At 49.3% G+C, this 23,572-nt stretch overlaps 2 protein-coding genes across 3 annotated transcripts in view; one reads left to right on the top strand and one right to left on the bottom strand.

The window, feature by feature from the left end:
- LOC136367391 (rho GTPase-activating protein 7-like) overlaps positions 1-4,853 on the top strand; it is a 48,070-nt gene extending 43,217 nt beyond the window's left edge. Inside the window, exons 8-11 of the mRNA XM_066328949.1 lie at positions 390-588; positions 2,260-2,476; positions 4,132-4,246; positions 4,642-4,853. Of these exons, the coding sequence (XP_066185046.1) occupies positions 390-588; positions 2,260-2,476; positions 4,132-4,246; positions 4,642-4,659 (549 nt within the window). The 3' untranslated portion in view covers positions 4,660-4,853. The remainder of the gene's footprint in view (positions 1-389; positions 589-2,259; positions 2,477-4,131; positions 4,247-4,641) is intronic.
- Positions 4,854-6,681: 1,828 nt separating this feature from the next.
- Positions 6,682-23,489, bottom strand: RARS1 (arginyl-tRNA synthetase 1). 2 transcript variants are annotated; one of them, XM_066328950.1, is made up of 15 exons: positions 23,431-23,489; positions 17,992-18,126; positions 17,299-17,487; positions 14,023-14,134; positions 12,916-13,016; positions 12,384-12,505; positions 11,940-12,060; positions 11,502-11,631; positions 11,070-11,174; positions 10,019-10,197; positions 9,565-9,674; positions 8,809-8,914; positions 7,958-8,130; positions 7,170-7,417; positions 6,682-6,829 (listed from the first exon to the last, which is right to left on the bottom strand). In XM_066328950.1, exons 1-15 carry the CDS (start codon positions 23,473-23,475, stop codon positions 6,720-6,722), a joined length of 1,986 nt encoding a protein of 661 aa, XP_066185047.1. In that variant the 5' UTR covers positions 23,476-23,489; the 3' UTR covers positions 6,682-6,719. The 2 variants fall into 2 exon arrangements, with proteins under 2 accessions (XP_066185047.1, XP_066185048.1); XM_066328951.1 differs by lacking the exons at positions 12,916-13,016; positions 14,023-14,134.
- Between the last annotated feature and the right edge of the window lie 83 nt (positions 23,490-23,572).

Consider the following 23,572-nt stretch of genomic DNA (forward strand, 5'->3'; position numbering starts at 1 on the left):
TCTCACAGTCAGTTTGTGTAAGCCAGCACTTGATGTATGTTTGTCTTTGGTGGACACACATCGGTGCATTTGAAACTTAGAGTTGCAATGTGTAAACACAGCCTGCCCAAGAAAACACACATACCTCAATGGTTGTGATTTAAAAGGGCAAAATGAGTACTTTTGTATTAAATAAAAGCCAAAAATCATGAAAATTGGTATGTCACAGCTGATTCTGTGGGCATCAGGCGTGGTTTGCCTCAGAGAAATGTCCATGTGGCCTCTAATGATACAAAAGTATTTTGGTGTTCAAGTTTTGGTCCCACTGCAATAGGATACTCCTATTACAAGGAAGGTGAAGGATCAAAATTTTTATTCTCTTTGTCTCTAATGATTTCTTTTACCCACAGGTTGGCCTGTTCCGAAAATCCGGTGTTAAATCCAGGATTCTGTCTTTAAGAGAGATGAATGAAACCAACCCAAACAATGTCTGTTACGAAGGGCAGTCAGCATTTGACGTGGCAGACATGGTGAAGCAATACTTCCGAGACCTTCCTGAGCCTATATTTACCAGCAGGCTCTGTGAGTCCTTCCTCCACATCTACCAATGTAGGTACCCAAAGCTGTCATTTTCCAGTGCCTTGGATATTTTAATATTCAGCTGTACAGGTGGCCAGACTAGGACTAGTGCCAAGTCCCCCTGAAGTCACAGGAGACAAGTCAGGCAGGATATTTCTGACAAGATGAGTTCACTGTGGCTCTGGACTTGAGAGTTTCTGTCTGCATCCTATGAACCAGCGTGTTCCCTTCCCTGAAGGATGACTGTAACGGAATGCTGCAGCATAAACTCTGCTTTTGAACAGTCATTTCCTTATGCAAAATTAAGAAATGACTGGGTCCCCTTGTTCATGGCATAGCTCCTTGAGTGAGAAGACCTGATATATTGATGACATTTCTTTATTAAGGTGCCCAAGGCCAGCTGCTGTGAAGCAGCTGGGAAATGGCAGCAGCTTTCTGTCTATGCTCACACAGTCTCTGTCCTTGAGACTCAACCCAAAACTGAAGGAAACACAAAGCTGAAATACTGCATCTCATACAGTTTAAACAGGTTCTATTTCCAGTACTTTGCCCTCAAGGAATTCACTTTCAAAAAGCAGATGGACTGCAGAAGGAACTTGAAGTAGGGTTAATAATGTTATTGGGACAGACAAGTTTCTTCTGCTTTTGAGAAAAGGTTTTGAAAGACAAGGTGTGAACCTTCTGAGAGGACTGGTTTTGCAGCCTAACCTGTATGGCTTTTGTTGACATAAATCTGCTGTTCTCTATACAGTGTAGGTTCATTAATGTTCTGTTGGGGTTTATTTCATCACCTATCAGGGGTTTAAAATTTTGTCTGAAATAATTTATTTGTTTGAGGTAAGTTTTCTTACATTCGCAAATCCTCCTTTGTAAGGAGATCTACAATTCCCATGTCCAAAGGATGTATAACTGTTCTCCTCCAGTTATTGTAATCTGGCCACTCTTTACCTCCTGTCTCTTGTTTTAGGAGAGAAACAGCAAATGCCCAAATTCTATTTACCCCAGTCACCCATCTTCTGCCAGATGTCACTGGAGCAAGTGCACAGATTAAATTACTCTTTTGAAGATAAGAATTGTGCTGCTTTCACTAAGAAGAGTGTTTTGTGTGTTCTATATATGTGCTTCTACCTGAAGGGAATGAGAAGTGATCTTCCACCCTTTGCAGTGGTGTTAACTGGAGAAATCCTTGTGCTGGGGATGTGTGGCAGGATGAACCAGAGCCACCCTCCTGCTGGAGCTGTTTGGGCAGACAGTCTCAGTGGGGGTTAGTGTGAATTAAAATCTGTTGGCAAAAAGCTGGTCTCTGAATTGAGTTATCTGAGAGCATCTGTTCTCTTTGTGCTTGAAGCTGAAAGGAAAAGACAGTAGAGCAGCTACCTGCTCCAAAGTATCACTGCAGAGTAATATTTTATGGGGAGACAGGCCCTTATTTGGATTGTGACTCAGTTCAGGATGTGTTCACTAGCACGGTGTTCAAGATAAATTGAAGCCAGGCAGCAGCATCCCTGGGTATGGACATGCACTTGGCAGGAGGAGGAGAAATGGTTCATGTTTGATGGGATAATGGCCTTTCCTTGTCTGCTGTGAGCCTGGGACAAGGAAATGGATGAACCTACCAGCTCAGTGCCCTGCTTGGGACCCTGCTGATGGATGCTCCTTCTGCACGTCACGTGTGATTTTTGTCATGGTTTACGTTTCCAGACGTGCCCAAGGACCAGCAGTTCCAGGCTGTCCAGGCTGCTATTCTCCTTCTCCCAAAGGAAAACCGGGAAGCTTTGAAAATCCTCCTGTTCTTCCTGCGGGATGTGGTGGCTTTTGTTGAGGAAAACCAGATGACTCCAACCAACATCGCTGTCTGTCTTGCACCTTCTTTGTTTCACCTCAACACCCTGAGGCGGGACAGCTCCTCCTCAACCAGGTACTGGCACCTTGCTGCTGGCCACAGTGTTCTTGCTGGAGCAATGCTTTCTGTAGCTGGCCTAGGCTCAGTGTCTGATTTTGAGGGGGAAATAGACTGTGTGCCTTGGGGTTTGCCTTAAATCTGGTTGCTCAGGTGCAGCAGGAGCTGCCTGCAGTGCATGGAGTGATATGGCCACTCACTGCCCAGTGCAGAGGGCCCTGGTAGGGCCCCACTGCCATGCTCCTGACTAGTCTGTGTGTGTCCCCCACCACTGCTGCACTGCCCTGGTTGCTCAGGAGCCCAGCATGGGGCCCACTGCTGGCACTAAACTGGTGCTGGCCCCATTGGAGATGTGCTCCTCACTGGCAACCTGAGCCCAACTGCAGACCTGCAGATACATGGCAGATTGAGGCAGCTACGGGCACTGCTTCTGCTGGGTGATAAGGGGATCACTCCTGCCAAATCGAGCCACAGGGATTCTGTAAATTTATCTTAATAAGTAAAAATATCTGGGTTGCATAACATCCCCCGTCTGTACGTGCAGGGAGGAAGGTGCCCTTGGGCCAAAGCAGACAAATAATCTCTGGGAGCATTCATGCCTTATCTGGCCTCCTGAGGCAGGGCTGTTAGCTCTGCTCGTGCTCCTGGGCTGTGGACAGATGGATCAGGGCAGGAGAGCACAGCTGGCTGTGCAGGAAGCATCCTGCTCCCAACAGTGTAGCGAGCTGAACACCTCACTTGGGGATCTGCAGGGGAGGACTAGTCCCAAAGCAGAGGCTGTCAGATGTGCTGTTGGCATCTTTCAGGCTCTGGATAGCACAGGGGAAGGGAAAGAAAACACCAGGGATTTCCTTTTGAATGTCACAAAACATCAGAAAATGCCTGAGGCATCCCTGAGCTCAGCTGGCACATGGCAAGGGAGCCACAGGGCCACTGCAAGGGCACCTGGGCATGTGATGATGGGCAGCAGGTCCTGCTGGATTGCTGTGCTGTTTGAGCTTCTGGGAGCTACACTCGGGGAGTTGTTCCTCTTTGCTTTACATCAACACTGCCCTGAAATGTTTAGGACCAAAGATAGCAATGGAGTTTTCTCTTTGTTGTCAGTGTTTAGAAGCCAGGATTGCTTTGAAGCTTTAGCTCTGCTGTAACTGTGCATTAATGCCTTGGTGCAGGGTTCCCACTTCAAAGGGTTCAAGCTGACAGGTCTGACTCTGAGGAGCAGCACTGAGCACTATTATCTTCCACCCAATTTTCAAGCCATTTGGCAGGAATGCACATAGATAAAAGTTTCATAAGCCAGGACTAATGATGTAATTCCACTAGCATGAATTAAAAGAGGGGACTGTTTATGAAATGTGTTGGGTGTGGTTTGGGCCAAAGTATTTAAAAGGTTCTACGTGGGCTTTGCAGGTATCAAAGGAGCTTCATATTGAAGATTATACACAAATAAGCTTGAGATCATTGTTGTTCTTGGCCAAGTGTGTGATAATGTGTTTGGGGAATAAATTCCTTGCCCTGGACACGTTTGGGATGTGCTGGGAGGGAATTGACCTTCAGTGGTCACACTGCATGAGCCCTGCATGGCACATGCAGCTCCTTCAGTGCAGTGTGTTTTGTGTGTGGCTCCCAGCAGTTTGCTTGCTCAGCCTTCCTTTCACTTTCCCCTTTCCTAGATCCAGTCAGAGGAAGTGCAGCTTGGGGAAGCCAGACCAGAGGGAGCTGAATGAGAACCTGGCAGCAACGCAGGGCTTGGCCCACATGATAATGGAGTGTAACAGGCTTTTCCAGGTATGTCACTCATTGTCACCAAGCAAAAGCTCTGGGCACCCTGGGGAGGGGTGGCTGGCTTGGAGCAGCAGCTGGGCAATGTCCCTGCCAGCCCAGCTGCTGCTCTGTGACACATGGGAGTCCTGCTGCTGCCACCAGAGAAAATGAGTGTCACTGTGAGCACTCCTGCACTCCCCCCTCCATCCCCAGTGTGATGGGGCTTGACTCCAGGGGCTTGGGGACAGCTTAGAGAGCACCTGTGGGGCAGTGGCTGCCATGTGCCCGGGCAGGGAGGCCCTGGCCATCCCTGCTGGACACTGGGTTGAAGTTTTGCTGTTGGGGCCTGGCCAGAGCCACAGCCATGGCTGTGCCTGGCCACTGACCCCAGTAATCTGAACCTGGACCTTGGCCCACAGACTGACTTCCCAGCTTGACCACGGCCTTTGCCCATCACTCTGGACTTGCCTAGTGATCCTTAGACTGTGGCTGACCCTGGTTGCTGTCCCTGGACCTGATCCTGACCTCCCTTGCTCACGTTCCTGGCTCTACCTCGGACCTCATCGCCATGGATGTGTCTGATGACCTTTACTCTTGGCTGACCCTGGCTGCCACGTCTGGCCCAGCTCTGGCAGTGCCCTGCCAGCCCTGTTGTCCCACTTGACACCTGTCTCCTTTCTCTCAGGGGTGCTGTCCACACTCCAACAGTCAGCTCAGACCTTCTCATGCTCTGCTCCAGCTCCTCCTCTGTGCAGGGGACAGTGCCCCATGGCTCCCCTGCACTGACACATGGCCCTGCCCCAGGGCTCCCCCAGCACTGATTCCACAACCAGTGCCTGGCTTCTGAGTGACACCCTGCATGCATCAGTCTCCAGGCCAGACAAGGCTCCTAAATGCCCCCCTCCACCCCCAGCACAACCGTGGGTCCCTGTGTCCCCATGCCTGGACCCCTCTGCCCAGCTCTGAGGCCCCTGGGGTGCCTGCCCTGTACCCTCTGGTCAGTCCTGGCAGCAGGGAGCTGCCTCTGGCCCTGTTCCTGGCTGCACGGCCCCATGGAATAGCCCCATGGAGCTCTGAGCTACCCTTGCACACATGGACATCCCACAAAGCCCTGCTATGACCACTGCTGACCCCAGCGCTGAGCCGTGGGGCTGCCCCTCACCCCGGGGTGCTGCTGGTGTGACCCCCACCCTGCCAGGGCAGGCTTGTGGTGCTGGGACTCGGGATGGCCTGGACAGGGCTGTCCCCCTTCTGCTGGAGGCCACGGCTCACCGTGGCAGCCCAGCGTGGCAGCCCGTGCCTGGAGGAACACCCGGGTCTGCTGCTCTGGACCCAGACCCGGCCTGTCACTGTGGCCACCCCTGGACTGCGGCTGTCGCCGTTGTGCCACCGAGGCTGAGTGGCCCCGCAGCAGGAGCGGCTGTCACAGCCCGTCCAGCGGGCACAGGTAGGGCGGGATGGGCTGTCACAGCACCGGTGTGACTGCAGGGGGGACAGGGAGCACAGCACACGGCCCGGGCAGCTGGTGATGCCACCCTGCTGTCACCCTGCTGCCACCGTGGCACCAGCGCCAAGCACGGTGGGTTTGTGGGCAGTGCTCAGCCACCGGGACAGTGTGTTTGCACAGGTCTGCACTTGGTGAAATGCCAGCTGGTGGCCACCACATCTGGTGCTGGACACTGACCAGCTGTGGGAGCCCTCCCCAGCTCTCTGGACATGGAAGAACCTGATACAGATCTCTTATATCTGTATATACATATATACCCTTATCTATATCTGTACATAGATGTATGTGTGTATATATGTCAGGTATCACCTGCATCAATGCAGCACCTCTTCAGTGGTAGCCCAGCTGCATTTCTGTGCTGCTTTAGGACTCTGGAAGTTTTTTTAGGGTTGGGTTTTTTTTTAGGAGGCTCACAGCAGAGCCTCCAACAAACCCCAAGGCAAAGGCAGGAGCTGTGGCTCCTTATAGCTGCCCAAGTTTGATATGCATTGCACAAAGAGGTTTGCAACTCCACAGGGATTCAAAGCAGTGCTGCTGAGGGAAAGGACATTTCCCTTGTGTTTTACTCAGAGGGAATGTAGTTTAACTGATCTGCTCCTCCCCTGGGCTTCCTGCTCCTCCAGGTAAAACTGCTGCCTGCCTCCTCAGACCATCACAGATGACATCAAAGGCTGGGTGACCTGCTCATACGTGGCACCTAAGGTAAAGTGGATGGAGGGAGAATGGATCAGAGTGTTATTTGCTCTGGGAGTGTCGGTGGCTGGAGGGTTTCCTGGAGGTACCCTTGAGTGTTCTGAGTTCATGAGCTTTGGCTCCTGCACTGACAATTGCTCTGAGCTGTGCTCACAGCAACTTGTCTGCCTCTGTATTTGAAGCCACACTCCTTTTCCCTCCTCCTCTACTTTTTTCTTCCTTTACTACAACCCCCTTCCAACAGACAGAGACAACTGCAGTTGTTTAGTCCCTTTATTGTCATTCCACAGGGAACTGCTACATCCTCTGCACAGGCTTAATCCCCAGGATGTCGAATCCTTTGGCCATGACGGTGGCAGTGGCTTCGCACAGCAGCAGCCTCCACATATTCACCTTCACAATCTGGCCTGGAAAACACAGAGGAGCTGGAGTGGCTGCTTGGAACAGCACCTTCCCCAGGGGAAGCCTCTCCACCCAAAACCAGGCCGTGGACTGGCACATGGAACCCTTCCCGCCCTCCCTAAGCCAGGCAGACTGACCACCCCTCCTGTTTCCAAGTGCCTGGCTGCTCCCAGCTCAACCCTTCTGCTCAGTGACAATACGGGCTCTGTCAATCTCTGTCAATCCTCCCACATGGACACAGTAGTGTGACAACAGCCTTTCCAGCACAGGGTAACACTCTTGAGATGGATGTAACACCACAGGATGTGAAACAGGCACATACAGCACCCCATGGCCAACACTCACCAGTCTGCCTGTCCTTCTCAACACAGTAGCAGCTGTCGTAGAACTCAGTGAAGGTGGTGGCCAGCTCATACAGGTAGTCACAGAGTGTGTGCAATAACAAGTCCTCCAGGATCTTCTGCAGGATCTCAGGAAACCTCAGGATGCACTTGCCCAGTTTCCACTCCTTCTCATGGTCAAGGACAAGCACCTCCTCCCTGGCTGCCTTCCGCAGCATCTGCTCATCGATGTTGGCCAGGCGAGCAATTGCCCTGGAATGGCCCAAAACAGAGTCTGTCTGTGAGGGTCCCACTGCCCAGGGCCAGCCTGGTCACCTCTGGCCTGGCTCAGGGCTGATGGCCTCCCTTGCCCAGTCCTGGGTGACCAGCCAAAGAGAACAGTCCGCCCTCGGGGAGATCCAGGAGGGCATCTGCATCAGCAAAGACACTCATACTGCCAATCAAACCAGGGCTCAGGGTGCCAGAAAATCTGGGGCGTGACAATACCTGAGCTGAGCAGATGGAATACAGATGAATTCTTTTGCAACCACCTAAATCCTCTGCTTACCAGGAACTCCCACAGTTCCCTCCCTGCGCTGTGTGTCACAAAGAGGAGCCATTTGGAGTGGCACTGGACACATGGTGTGCAATGACAAAATCCTGTCTGCGGTGCATACCAGTGTAGCTGGCTTCTCTTACAAACACCTCCACCAGCACTGGCGTGACTGTCACTCCTCTGCCCACATGTCCCTTTGTGACAGAGATGCAGAGAGGACCAGCAGGGAGTCCTGCAGCTCCCTGCAGCCCACGCACCTGATCCGTGTGAAGGCGTAGAGCAGATAGGCAGCTGTGTTCCCTCGGTCATCCAGCATCTTGTCAAAGGAGAACACGTAGTCATTGAGTCTGTTGTGGGACAGATCTGCGTATTTAATGCATCCGAAAGCCACCGATGTCTGGGCAGCTTTCAGCTCTTCTGGCGTCAGGACCTGGTGCAATTCCAAAACAGGCAACAGTCAAGAGGAAGAATGAAGCACAACACAGCCCTGGCCTCTCAGCAGGCCTCAGGAGGAAAAGCCCAGGTTGCTGAGGGGGTTTACCCACATGGTGCTCAGTTCACACACAGCCTCACAGCCACCCCTCACTTCTACAGTCCCCTGGCACCACAGCCCTGCTCGGGTTAGGGCTGACTCCCTCTTCTGACAGCCCAAGGACCTCTGTGCCCCACAACCTGCCAGGTGTGATGTGCTCTGCTCCTGCTTCTTACAAACTGCGTGTACATGGAAAAAACGTTGGTCCTTCTACCCTTATGGAGCATTTTCAATCCAAACACTTGCAAAGCCCTCTCTGCTGGAACAGTGGCAGCAGGGCAAAGCACTTTGTGCCTGACTCCTATGAGCCCTTTGTAGATTTTCAAGCTGGTTTTTTTTCCTTACGTCCTTGTGTTCCTGTTCAAAAAGGGACTTTTCACTTTCATCCTACACTAGATTTCCCAATTCCACTGCCTCACACTGGGCTTGGTCCTTCTGTTACATTCCATGTCCAACACTGTCCAGTTCTCTGCAGGCACCAAGAAGCAAGACAGAAATCTCACTAATGCAGAGACTGTAAGTCTGTGAACAAATCTGCAAAGTTCTCAGGAAACACAAGCAATTTGTCACAACTACCTTGTCCCGTTCCTTGTCTTTCAGCTTGTCCATGGCTCGTTTCAGCCCTTCCTCCAGCAGGTCTACGAGACGCACTGTGTCCCCTGAACGAGTTTTGAACTTCTTCCTGAAAACATACAGCCAAAATGACCACCTGCATAAGAGGCAAAACCCCCCCACCCTCTGCCCAGTGCACAACAAGCTTAGGAAAAAAGCATATGGCAAATCCTGTATTGAAAAAAAGCACATGGCAAATCCTTCTGTATTGAAGAAATTGTCCATCACATGGACAGCTCCAAATCTGAGAGCACTCACAGCATGGTCAGCAGGAATGGCCGGGAAGGATTCAACAGTCTGAACTGTCCACTTCCAGACATTAAGCAGCACACAATCCCAGTACCAGACTTTTCCCAACTTTTGTTTCATCTACCATGAAGGAGGCAGAAAGTAATGAAAATCCTGGCCTTCACCACTGCCATCCCAGTACCCACATTAGCTCCCACCAGCCAGTCAAGTAAGTGCCAGGCAGCAGAAGCCAGGCTCGAGAGGGAAGGTGAGCACAGCAGCAGTGACTGTGTGGATCAAGGACAATGACACAGAGCACAATGACACAGTTATGGGTAACAGCACAGGATGCAGTGCTTTCTTTTGGGTTTTTTTTTTTTTTTTGTGTGTGCCACATACATACTTGTCAACAAATGAGATCAAGTCTCCTGCATTCACTCAAACTTTCTCTCCAAAGCATAGATAGAGGAAAAAGTACACCCAGACACTTACTTGTCTTCTCCCAGCACCACTCCAAAGGCAGCATGGGCCACTCTGGTGACTTTGGGATCATACCAGCCAATCATCTGTCCAGCTGCAAACACTGTTTGTAAATGCACAGACTGCAAGGAAATAAACACGAACAACTGGTTCTCAATCCACTCCTCCAGGTGCAGTTTCTTCACAGCTTTATCCTATTCACAACAATGCTCTCACAATAAGACTTTAAGTGTTCCCAGCTTCCACAGACAAATTCTGCTTTGAAAAGTTCAACCTTTCCAAGAATTTTCCACCTTTATAGAAGCAGCAACTGGCAAATTCCCATCACTGCTCAGATAAGGAGTAAATATACCAATCACACTAAAGAGCCTGTGTGGTGTTCTACCTGTGTTACTGTTGCATCCATCATTTCACACCCTTTGTGCCGACCAGCACCAACAGTTACAGCAGAGGGTGCTGAACTCACCTGGCCACTATCCACAACATAGATAAGGATGTCACCCTTCTCTTCACACAGCCTGTGCTTCAGAGCAGCCAAGTCTGAGGTGTCATAGGTGTAACCTCCGTCCGATTTCATGATTGTCAGCGGGACAGGGAAACCCGGCACGAACACGACCTTCCGGCCATCATCGACCTGCACAAATCCTGCAAAAGCCATGGGAAACATTCTGTGCTGAATCACTACAGGAGTTCTGGGCCAGCAGCAACACTTCCCTTCCTTGCTACTACCAGGAAGAAAAGGTCACACACTCACATAATAAAAAAATATGAAAAGACCTACATGAGAACTCCCTTGTCAATACAAGTCCCATTCTTTACAGCACTTCCAGAACTATGCATGAGGAAGCAGATTTGCACAAATGTGGCCTTACCAGGAGAGACCTAATTCAAAAACTCCCATCACTTGCATCCAGATCTGCCTGTACAGCCACAAACCCATCACAAAATGTGGCATTAAAGGCAACAGAAACTCTGCAGAGGTATGATGAAGACTCTGCACAGAGTCTTTCTGAGGTGAGACAGTCAGAACACTTCAAATGGTGAGACTCAAGAACTGCAAAATCCAGACAGGAACACATAAAACCACAGACCTTTTATGCTGCATTTGGCTTTTTGCCAGTTTCAAAGTCAACATGATCCAAAAATCCCACTGTCTTCACAGAGATTTCTCAAAGTTCCCACACAGTCACAACACTAAGACTGGGAAGTCTGTCATATATTGCTCTTTGACTGTTGACTCAGAATACAATAAATTCCAGTAGTACCCTGTGCTACTGCCTCCAAATATCACAGACAAACTGCTTTTGATGTCAGCAAGAAAGATTCAGGCTTTCTAGAATGAGGAAAAGCCACAGAATATCCTTTTAGGAAATGTGGCTGAGAAAAAAAAAAAAAAAGCAAAGGTGGAGAAGATGCAACTTGAAAAGCATCAGCCCTAAGCCTTGCTGAATAGGATTGAGGTTACCATGCTCATCCTCACAGCTGCAAAACTTCTGACCTGAGACCAAAAGCCTCACCTTTATCTTCAAATTCTTTCACAATGTCTTTCATCATCTCATGGTAGAAGGATTCCCCTCTCTCAGTGATTGTGATGTCCAAACAGTTGTAGATTTTCTGGAATTCTTGAGGAAAACAGAACAAATTACTTCTATTAAAGGCACACAGTGGGAACCAGTGGCATGTTTACCAGTGGGTGCAGCAAGGCCCAAAAAGCATTATCCATCTCTTGGTCAGGCCATCAGACTAGGACTTGGGAGACAAAAGATTTAGCTGAAAGTGTCCACTTAAGACAGCCCAGTACTTTGGTTGTACCAGCTTTTTGCTTTCAGCTTCTCTTAGCAGTGTGGCAGTGATTTTCAAGAGAAAACAGAAGAGTGTGCTCAGACATAAAGTGAGGAAAGCCACATTGTTCTATGGCTGAGACATGATTCCAGATGTGGCAAAGTCACCTTTGCGTGACACGTCACAGATGAGATTCCAGGCTTTGATGAAGTCAGGGTTTTTGCTCTGCAGCAGCACCACACATTGGTAGGCTCGTTTCTTAAACTCCTCCTCTGTGTCAAACCTCCGCTTGGATTCCTGCAGGGAAACACGTGGAAAAGCACTGTTTTCTCCCCTGAAACAAACCACCACTCCTAACAGGCTCTCCAAGTATGCTCATCTCAACACAGAAAGGCTGTGTGCTTCCAAAGGCCTTTGATTGTGCCCCATACACACAGTTCAACACCAGGGACCACAATTCAGCATCCTGTGGCTGGTTATCACAATCATCTACTAACAGTGACTAGATTCTTTCATTTCTCCAAAACTATGCTGCCATTTGTAAAGCTCCTCAATCTGCTTTTCAGATGCTGACATAAACATCACACTTATCTTGCTACACATACCTTGTAAAAAGCTTGGAGATCCCCAATGGGAGGAGAAACAGTTAAGTAATCCGGAAATTTGTCCTGGAGGTGAGCAATGAGCATTCCAAACTGTGTGCCCCAATCTCCTAAATGGTTCAACCTTGTAGCAATTGAAGAGGACAATAATAATAATCTCTTAAACATATGCTTTGAGATACACACATTTTAAAAATATGTATCTTCTAAAAGAAACACACATAATACCAGAAACCCAGCCCAGGCAAGCTCCCCAAATTCAGTGCATGGAAGCTGCTGCCCACCTTGATTCCTAACCCTGCTACACTTGCTCAGCTCAGTATCTACTGCCCATAAAGGGTTATTTGCTATGTGCTTATAAACTCAGACCAATAGAGAGCAGAACAGAGAGACAGGGACTGCACAAACAGCCCAGCCAGCCCAGCCCAGCCAGCCAGGGAGTCTCACCTCAGGACATCATAACCCGCGAACTCGAAGAGCCGGCACATGCTCTCCCCGATGATGGTGGAGCGCAGGTGCCCGACGTGCATCTCCTTTGCAATGTTGGGGGAGGAAAAATCCACCACCACCTTGGGCACAGAACCAAAGGAACACATGAATAAAAGGTCATTACCACACCTCCTGTGTTTGGTCTGGGTCCTGTTAGGGGGAGCAGGGGGAACAAGAATCACCTCTGCTGACCCTCAGCAGGGAACGTCAGAGCCAGCTTTGCTGCCCAGCTGAGGGTCAGGGATCCCTTCCAGACTGACCTGGGCAAACCCCCACCCCCAGGGAGCCCTGTCCCTCAGCCACCAGAGAGCACAGCAAGAACAGGTGACCTACCCCATGGCCCCCAGTTCCTATGCCGCATCCCACATACTCTAACAACCCACTGACATGGACATCTGCTCAGCACATCCCTTCGGGGGGGAACTTCTAAGCTCCCTGCAGTCCAGAACATTCCCCCTGTAGTAAGATGGCTGTGTGCTTACTGCTGTACCTTTTTCCTTTTGCCAATAGCTGGTGGTTGAACTCCATTGATCAATAAACTGCTCAGCTGCTTCGACACAAAATCCTTTCTCAAGTGGACATTGATAAAACCTTTGCAGGAAGAAACCAGCAATGAGTGCTGAGGCTGCAGAAGTGCCTCAAACCAGTTTTTGTTTCCTTCCACACTGGATTTCTGTTTTCATGCATCAAGCATAAGAGCACATGAAGTCAGCTTGACAAACCATTTTTCAGTCACAGAACAACAAAGCTGTCACATAAAGACAATTTCTGTTCCCAGATTAGAAGAGTCTGTTCACACCACTATAGCCTTTACTGCAGCAGTCAGATGCTGCAAGCTGCACTACTATCATAACTCCATTTTGTACACTGTCACTCTATGAATTTATAGAAACAATTTTTTGTGAGAAAATAATTAAGTTTTAGAGTGCAAAAAATTTCCAGAATGCAAAACCAAATCCTGTTCTATCTTTTTTTAAAAAAATTAATATCCTAAACCATATAGTTTCATCTGGGATAATTTATGTTCATGGTATGATACTGTCTTACTCTTCCTGTTTCACAGAGCCAGTGAACAAGCCCTAGCCCTAGAAGGGCTGTGCCATGGGATTTTTGTCGTTCTGCTGAAGCCCTAAGGAATATGAGCCCTTGAATTTTTCCCTGGGTCACAGGGACAAAACAAATGCAGCAATTAATAACCTCCATGCTACTCCAGCCTCTCAGTTCTGAGAGGACAAGGTCTCCTCACCATGCAAGCAATAGCAGGAAGTGCTGTCGATTTTTGCTGTGATTTCACAATAGTGGCTTGATTCCCATCACCAATATTGAAAGAGGAAAAGCTGGTCCCTTAGGGACCAGTGGAAAAACTGCTCATTAAAGGGCTCATCACCATACCTGCCAAACCTAATACAGAAATAGATTTGCTGCTGCTGCATAAGTCTGAGTGCTGCAAAGCTCACCACGACAGAAGAAACTAATTCACCATGAAACTGTAGTTTTAAACCACAAAACAGTAGAACTCAACTCAGCTTCCCTCTCACTACAAATCTTCCCTTTTTGCTTTAAGATATACAAAGTGTGTAAAATCAAACTATCTTACCAGGACCAGCAATTTCGACCTTCTCAATGCATTCATTGGCAGGAATATTTTTTGCTATTTTCTCTGCAATTTCTCGAGGGATAACCTTCTGTTCCCGGGTTTTGAGCAGTATCTGGAACACAACCAAGACCAAGTAAAATTCAATCCTCCAAAAATTCTAGAGAGCAAAACAGAGAACACAGATACTGAGGCACTGAAATATCCTCATCGTCCTTCAGCTTACTAATACAGAGACACACACAAAGAGAAACTTCTCTAGGAAATTTTACAGATTAGATCAGTTCTCCACAGCATAGGCCTTGACTGGACCCAACATGTTCACCTCCTCCTGCTCAGAGCAGTCCCTATGTCAGAAGAGAATCTCTCAGGCTATTTTCCAAAACCTGCTAAGTTGTTTGGAATTTTTATATTTTTCTAAGCTGGTAGAAGGGACAAACCCTTTAAAAATCAACATAGCTGGCAGAGTCCTTCAGTGCTTCACAATCCTGTTGATCAGTCTCATGGGTGTCCTCAGCTCTGCCAGCATTCCCATTTGAAGTTCTGAACTGTGCCTCCAGCAGATGCTGAGCATGGTTTCAGAGCAGGTCTGTTTATTTATGATTAAACACAACCAAAGCAAACTGCCTTCAGTCCTGTCTTAGTCTCAAGCTTAATAAATAAATAAGTGAATAGATTAATAAGTGAATAAATAAATAAAATCCAACAACCCAAGCAAAGAAAGATAATCCCAGCACCACTCAATTTTCTTCAAAAAGCATCAGAAAAACTGCTGTTAAATAACTCTCCATTTCCCTGGAGACATGAGCAGCCCACTGTGAGGAACTCAAAGAACAGGACACAAGTTACACACAATGATAGCACCAGAGTGGTTTGAGTTGGAACAGACCTTTGAAGATCATCTGGTGCAAGTACACAACTTCCCTGTCCATTCCCAAAGCATCTTCTCACATAGCTTTTTGCAAATCTCACAAAAACACCCTTTAGGAGGATTTTGTAAGCTAGCCCAACCCATCCCTTGAAAACACTACATTCACACTTGTATAAAATTACCACAAGTATTCGCTTCTGAGCACATGATTTTCCAGTATTACAGTGATGTGTCTGAAAAAAATCCCACTGAGGCCACAAAGACGATGTACTTCTTTGTCAACTCAGAATTTACACTCAGTGCTTCTAATTGCTAATTTACAGTCTGCTCTAAAACGTATTTCTACTAAAGTTTCAGTTTTCTGATTAACCTGTCATACACAAGGTCCTTACAAGATGGTAAAGGCTTAAAAAGGGCAAGAAAAGCAAACCTCAGTAGTTTTAGTGTTAATCAAAGTGTAAACTACATGAAAATAAATGCAAACCGAGATTACAGGCATGTTACACCAGATTACAGGCACATTATCTGAATCATTCCAGAAATAGTTATCACACTGCCATTACTCTAAGGAGCAAGTGGAGCTCCTGGCTGAAGCCCCAAGCATTAATATGCTAATGAGCTCCCAGGAAAACAATAGGCACTTGTGAGGGTCCTTTCCACATCAGCGCTCCTGCAGGGAGAGGCTGCTGCCTGGCACGTACCAGTGCTGCCCCAGTCAGGCACTTCCCGCTCCGCTGGCAGTCCCAGTGACCCTGCCTGGTGTTCCAGCTCTGCCCAGGGGACACCCTAGGAACACCTGCACCACAGCCAAGCTCCTAGAACAGGCTGTCAGAAAGTCCCCAATCTGCTGCTCTCATCCCCTGGCTGCCGTGTGTGAGCCCAGCCAAGCCCCAGCCCAGTGCACAGCCTGCCTGCCCAGGGAACAAACGCCACAGCCAAAGCCAGCGCTGGGAACCCTCATTCCCACCACAGCTGACAACCTGGGACTCCAAGGCCCGGCTGGAGGGGAGCGTTCAGACACCGAGTTATGTGAACCACGTCGGCACTGGGAGGCCAGGACTGCTCGAGAATCCCAACCGCGACTTAATTGGGGTAACGCGGCGGTCAGGGAAGTGGCAGCGCCCTGAATCCCGTGTCAGTGCAGTCACCCAGGGCAGCAGCACTGTCACAATATGCTAATGAGACCGAGGGGAGACACGGGATCCGGGAGGGCACTGCAGCCCAGAGCCTGCTGCCTGGCACGTATGGGAGCCGTGTGCCCCACTCACCCTCCGTGAGCCTGGGACAGCAGAGTTCCGTGAGTGGCAGTGCAAGTTCAGTGTCACAACTGCCAGTCTAATGGGTTAATAAAGGAGAGCTGACAGCAGGACGTGTAAAAAAGGGAGCTGTTTCTGTTTAGATTGCCAAATAAAAGATCTGTAATTACAGAGGGTCTACTTAGTCACCCAAAGGCATCAATGCACTGCAGGTTTGGGCACTTCAGCATGTAAGCTAGAACAACACACCACCTCCTTTCCCCACACACTTCCTGGAGTTACTTCAGCACAGTCCCAGCCCACTGAGCAACTGCTGAAGGGTCTCTGATTCTATTTGGGTCCTCTTTGGTCAAACTCCCTGTACCCAGGGAATCGACAAAAGATGTTAAACAAAGGACTGAGCCAGAGGACCATGAAGGATAGTGCCTGAGCAGCAATCCACACCTGGCTGGGCTCTGAGAAGGTGCTTCCTGAGCACACCCAGGCCTGACAATGCCCAGTTTCATCTGGCTGGAGCTCAGGGAGGGCAGTTTGGGATGTAAGACACAGGGATCCAAACTCAGCAGAGCACACAGGGCAGCACGTGAGCCCCTTTGCTCTGCTGTGTGTGTCTGTGAGCAGCAACGGGAGGTATGAGCCAGGAGGGGAAGCTGGAGATGCCCCTTTGTCACCTGCCCCGTGAGAAGGGGGAAGGTGCACACAAACATTTGGGGATATTATACTTTCCTGGCACTAGAGAAGAGCACTTAGAGATATGCAGGTGCTTCTCAACATTTTGCAATTCTCCAGAATTGTGATTTATTGTTTTGCTGTTTTCAGTTCCAAACATACAACTCACTAATTGGTAGTTAATTGCACATCATTAGTAAATCGATGCAGCACTTAAATCCTGATTTGATTTAGATCCCACGAACCGAGCAGTTTTTCTGTGTCACACATGTTAACTCTCTCATACCAGGCACCTGAACAGAGGTTTAAAGGCCAATGCTTCCCTTAAAATGCCATTAAATACTCATTCAATTCTCAGCCCAGGTGCCTGCAGCAAACCCAGAATACGTCCTGTATTGCAACATCCACTGTGCTGTCTATCCCTTAACTTCCAACACAACATCCCCATTTTTGTTCTTTGTTGAGACAGTTTACATCGTTTACCTGTGATATGCCCATGGCACTGTTACACTGGTAGTCCCCAAATTTGGGCTGCTGACTTGGTGTCACCACCAGAGGAGGATTTTCTAAGTCTGGATAGGCAGCCTGAATGGCAGCTCCAAAGATCTCCTGGAGACAGCTGTTGATATTAATCATGCTTTTGACTGATTTACTTCTTTCCTCTTGAAGGCTCTGAAAAAGAAAACCACCAAAATCCAGAAGGCTAAATTCACAACATCTGAGGAACTGTTACATCTCACTTTTCTCCTTGGCTGCCTGGCAAAGCACAGCTGACAGATTTGGCTGACACCTCCAGGCACAGGAGCAACATATACAACATAAAAATCACATGATTCTCCTGCTGAACTTCCTAGCACAAACCCTCCCCTGACTGCAGGGCTGCATTACTTGTCACACCTGTGCTGCTGAGCCTGGGACAGACCTCAGCTGGGCCACCTGCCTGAAGACTGCCCAAGACATGACCATGTGGGCTTACTGACCCACTGACATTTTCCATAAAACAGGTTTCTGTTTAAGGAACCAAGAAACATTTGATGTGCCACCAATTAAGGTGTCAGAATGCAGAGCAGACATGCCGTCACACATCAGAGCTGTAACAAACTCACACCATTTATTTAGCTTGTCCTAATGAGAACAAAACCTACATGGTACAGCAGTAATTTTTCATTCCCTTACCTTCTTAAGGAAGTTTAACCGGTACTTGAGTTTTGCGTTTTCGTCTCTCAGCCCTTCCAAACTTGGGGACACTCCCAAACCCCCAAAGTTCTTCAGACGCTCAATTTCTGCAGTCAACAACTTGATCTCGTTTTCCTGAAAAGGAAATTGAGCTGTCACACAGTAATTTCTGGAGAGGGGACAGGAGGTGAGGAGCTGCAAGATCTTGGGTACAGTGCCAGTTTGCCTCGTAAAGGTAACAATGACAAGTAAGCTGAGTATCCCAAAAATTGATATTTGAATATTGTTTCTACTTGTGTGAAAAATAAGGACTCTGAAACACTCTTTAAAAAAAGCAGTCAGAATATTGTCTCACTAGTATCAAGACAGAAGTACAAGGAAGACAACTGAACATGCTAATGAGATATTCCCCAAATAAGCACCTTCTCCAGCTTTTTAAACAAAGATATCACATGATTTGACTCAAAATTCTTTAAAGCCTCCTTCAGCTTATTTCACCATCTCACAGGTCACAGTTTCAGAGGAGGAAGCCACGGTCACTCACACAACCCCAGCAAGCTCAAAGCTCACCCAGAGACAGGAAGGCCAGGAGCAGTGTGCTGCAGGGTGCACTCAATTCCACCTGGCCACACCTTTCCTGCCTTGTCCTGAAAGGAAATCAATGTCTTCTCCCTTAGAACTGACACAAGGCACTCAGGAGCACTCGAGAATTTCACGAGAGCCTCTATGTTCCAAACAAACTTCCCCATGTCCCACCAGATGTCACAGCTCCAACTCAGACAAATTTGTCAACAGCGAAATGGTTTGAAGCTGCTGCAAAGGAGGAGGAATCTTCCTCACCCCACACAGGCTTTGTTCCCTGAGCCACAGAGCTGGCTCTGACACAGAATCCTGGAGGCTACTGAAGGTTTGAAGGTGCTGCTATGGAGAGAGGCACTGAGCACTGCCCACCCTGGCTGGTCACCCCCTGGGCTCCCTCACACAGGCTCTCCTTTGCCAGCACTTCCACAGCAGGATGCAGATCAAGCTATTATTACTATTGTAGGCCACCAAACCTTATCAAAAAGGGCTCCTTTTCTTTGTTGCTCTTGAAACAATCAGACTATCTAATTAGGAAAAAAATTGGGCCATTGAATCTCTTGGTCTTGTAGGTCCACCTGAACAGCAGCTCCCAGGAATGCTACTGTAACTAACTGCACATCCTCAAACACCAAGGCTGAGGCAAAACAATGTTAAGAATGGCCTATTTGTGGGCCAAGCTGAAAATCAGTACTTCTGAGGTCATTCTTCAGTTGTGCTTCAGTTTATCACACACTTCTCTTACAGCCTCAAGGTCTCCTCTGCTGCAGAGGAGCAGACAATGCTGCTTCCTGCAGTTTGGATGTGAAGAAACAGGACTTTGAGGGAAAAAACCCAAACCTGTATCAAATGCTCGGGTTTGGCATTAACACAAGCAGAACCACTGACCAGCACTGCTGTAACTTATAAGCAACAACTTCAAATAGTCCCATTTCAGTTTTTCTTTTCAAAACCCAAGGCAAGTGTCCCAAAAATCAGAGTAGTTCTCTCATTTACACACACACACAAACCTTCCCCCATATAAGCAACAGCAGATAGATTTGTTTATTTCCAACTTTTCCTCCTGGCCTGATCTGGTAGCATTTCACATAATTTATAGACCCACTTGTAAAATCTTCTGTACTTCAAGTTTAAAAATAGCACAAGAGATTTCACTGTGTTTTCACAGCTGTGTCACTCTAAGTTTCAGTGACCATTATTGCTACAAACATCAGAGCAGTGACACACATAACTCATCCCCTAAGTCTAGAATGTGCTTTAAAGATAAGTGCAAAGGTGTCTTCTACCCCCAATATCACATAATCTGTAAATTCTGTGTCTACACAGTATAATCTTCCCTCTAATGAAGTCACCAGCTTCAGGACAGGCCTCCAAGACCCCAAGGAGAGTTCTGCATAGAAAGCAAACATTCTCCAGAACCAGAAAATCAGGTTCTGCTTTTAAAACTAAAATCCCTGCACGTCCAAGACAACAAGCAGCTCCTAAGTTTCCTCCTGCATTAAAAGACTCCCCCAAAGCTACAACCACTGGGGTATTTCAGTACCACTGACAAGCTTTACAGAAGAGGAATCTGAGCTGGATTTTCCTACATAACCACAAGTACCTCTGACCACCCAAGGGAAGACTCACAGGAGGTGAGATGACCAGTAACCTACTGGAGCTTCTTTCCACACTGTTACACTACAAATGAGGACAAGAAAAGAGTGGGTTTATCTATGTGCATGGTCAGAAGCCAGAACCAAAGTGCCCAGGAATCACCGACCCCTGGGCAGACATCTGGTCCAAAGAGCTCTTTTACAGGGTGACAATTAGCACTGTGGAATCCAAAAATCACTTGGATTTGGTCAGGAGATAAAATATTCTAAAATACTGCCACAGTTCAGCAAGTCTCATTTACTTTTTTCCCATGACTGCATGAAACCAGCAAATTCACAGCACTGGTACCTGGAGGCATTCGGGATGGCTCCATTTGAGATGTGACCAAGCCCTGTGTGTCACCCCAGACTGTCACATTTGTCCCTCCTGTTCACTGCTCCTCTTCATAAAACACCAGCAGCAGTCTTTATGTTGCTACCCGAGTGTGAACTGAGAAACTGAATGGTTCCACCATGGTGGCCCAGCTGCCAACCCCAGTGCTGCTGCTGCCATTTCAGTCTCCCTTTTATTGTGCTCATCAACAGCTTATACAGATGATGAAATGAAGTCTTCATTCAAAACGACCCAGCAGAAAAGCCTGAAGTCAGCAATGCTTTCACTGGGTTCCAGAACTGATGGGGCTGGGACAGCTGAGTACAGCTCTGCTCTCCAAACTGGCAGTGGGGGCAGCCCTGTTCAGGGAACACCACTCTCCACTCCCTGGTGACCAGTGACAGGGGAACTAAATGAAGCTGTGTCAGGGGAAGTTCAGACTGGTTCAGAAAGGTTTTTCACTAGAAAGGTGCTGGTGCACTGAAACACGCTCTCCTGGGAAGTGGCTGTGGCATCAAACCTTCTGGGGTCAAGGAGCATCTGGGACATGCTCTGAACAACATGGATTAGTTTTAGGTAGTCCTGAGAGGAGTGGGGAGATGGACTTGATGATCCCTGGGTCCCTTCCAACTTGAGGTATGCTGTGATTGATTCTGTGACCCCCACACCCATAGCCATGCTGAGCTTGCCTGGAAAAAAGGTCTTCAGATGTTTACAACAGAAATGCCTCTTATCACAGCACCCTGTGATAAAGTTAATTCTCTAGCAAAGATCTGTGAATGCTAGATGTTATTGAAAGGATATTATGAATGCTACATTCTTTCTAAAAAATAAAATACTCTACACTAACTCCTCTCTCATGGTATCATCCAGGTGAGGAAGGGAGACAATGCCAATACACCTCTGATCTAAAAGACATGTGATTGAAAAAAGGAAGGAAAAAGCTCTGCTCAGGTCAGGAAGTGTCACACCCTGGTTTATTCCTGCACTGTCTAGCCCAACTTGTCAGTAAAGGGTCATGCCTGATGACCACCTCATAAAGAGCTGTGGGCATTACATGAGGCCATGCTGGCATCTCCAAGGGCTCTTTGCTCAGCTGAGTACTAGAAATCTCCCCCTCACCTGTGAATACCAAAAAACTACAGCTTTTTCAACAGGACCAAAATCATGCTTATGTCTTCTCTTAGCACATAAGACTGTCTTCCAAGAACCCTACCTGAGCAGGTGGGTAACGTGAAACTTGCACAGGCTTCTGTCTCTGGGCTTTATATGACAGAGCTTTTTCTCCAACACGTTTAAAAGAAAAAAATCACAAAGGAGAGAAAATGGCCTGAGAGAGCATGGCAAAGGGAGCAGAACACCTCTCTTCCTTCCCCTCCTTGCCTCCTGCTCGGTTTTATCTCTACTCCTACTCTGCCAATCCCTGCTGAGCCGGCTGAGCACACACTGCCTGCTCTTTGTTGGGTTATTTTCCTGCAGGCTGACTCCCCATAGGCTCCAGGGCTGTGGAAACATGGTTTTTCCATGCTGCAACTGGAATCAGGGAACATGTGGCTAGGAGTGACAGGCAGAGTGAGATTCAGTAACTCTGCGTGGCCTCCTGCAGCCTCCTGGAGTTAGAGCCCCTCCTGCTCTGCATCCAGGGCCTGGAATCTGCCTATGGACTCAAGACCAAACAGCAGGGACAGCAAAGGGAGAGCCACCTTGCCAGGATATCTGAGATGTCCTTCCTCTCCCAGCAGCAACAAAGGAGAATGGGAAAATCAAAGGCAAGGAGTTGCACAGATTCAACAGCCAGATTTATTATCTCAGTGCCTGTTGTATGTTTAAGGTGTGAGCAGAAAACACACTCCGAAGTTGCTCAAGAGCACACAAGTACGGCAGGCAGAAACCCAAGAGCCAAAGTCCAGAACCTCTCAGCTCGATGCTCCTGAGGCAATGAGCAAGGTACGAGAAGTGAATCCGGAGGAGTCAAAGCTTTCCTGAGGCTGCCTCTGCACTCTACTGTCAATACTGGCCATTGACTAGGACAGACCTGGCAGTTTTATTTTTTATTATTACCCTCACTGAAAAGGCAGAGGGTTGTCACCATCTTTTCCCAAACCCAAGCACCTTGTAGCTGCAATACCGCTGTTGGGAGGCCCAGCAGCACATGGGGCCCAGCAGCACATGGGGCCCAGCAGCACAGAGGGCCCAGCAGCACACAGCGGGGCCCAGCAGCACAGGGGCCCAGCAGCACAGGGGCCCAGCAGCACATGGGGCCGGCAGCACACGGCGGGTCCGGCGGCACACAGCGGGGCCCAGCAGCACACAGCGGGGCCGGCGGCACACAGCGGGGCCCAGCAGCACACAGCGGGGCCGGCGGCACACAGCGGGGCCGGCGGCACAGGAGGCGCATCCCCCGCCGCCTGCCCGGGGCTCCCGGGCCGCCCGGAGCCGGCGCTGCTGCCGCCCTGCCCTCGCCGGCGATCCCTGCCCGGCCACGGCCCCGGGAACGGCGCGGTGACAGCAGGCCGTGTGGAGCCGGCTCCCGCTGACTGCTCTGGGAAGTTTCCTGGGAACGCTCTCACGATCCCGTCTCACGCCCAGGCTGGGGGACGAGGCAGCGCTGCAGCCCTGCCCTCAGTCCCGGGAGAGACGGGAGCAGCCCAGGAAGCGCTTCAGCCCTGCCTGCTCCCCTCCTTCCCTGCCCAGACAGACGTTCCGCTCCCGCGGCGCCAGCGACCCGCCCGGGGCTCCGAGCACTGCGCGGGCTTTGGTACCGGGGAAGCGCTCCCGGGGCTCGCCCGCCGCCTGCGCCCCGCGGCTGCCCCGGTCCGTGCGGTGCCGTGCCCGGCTGCCCTACCCTACCCTGCCCTGCCCTGCCCTGTCCCGCCCCGCCCGGCCCCGCACCTGCCGCGCCAGCCTCGCCGCGGACTCCGCCACGCGCGCCTCCATCCTCGGGCGGCCGGAACCGGGACTGGCGCCGCGGGAACCGGAAGGCGGCCGGAGCGGCGCGGCCGCGGCGGCAGCGCCCCCTGGCGGCGGGGAGGAC

Source organism: Sylvia atricapilla, chromosome 14 (assembly GCF_009819655.1).
Source record: "Sylvia atricapilla isolate bSylAtr1 chromosome 14, bSylAtr1.pri, whole genome shotgun sequence".
In the NCBI taxonomy this organism is placed as follows: domain Eukaryota; kingdom Metazoa; phylum Chordata; class Aves; order Passeriformes; family Sylviidae; genus Sylvia; species Sylvia atricapilla.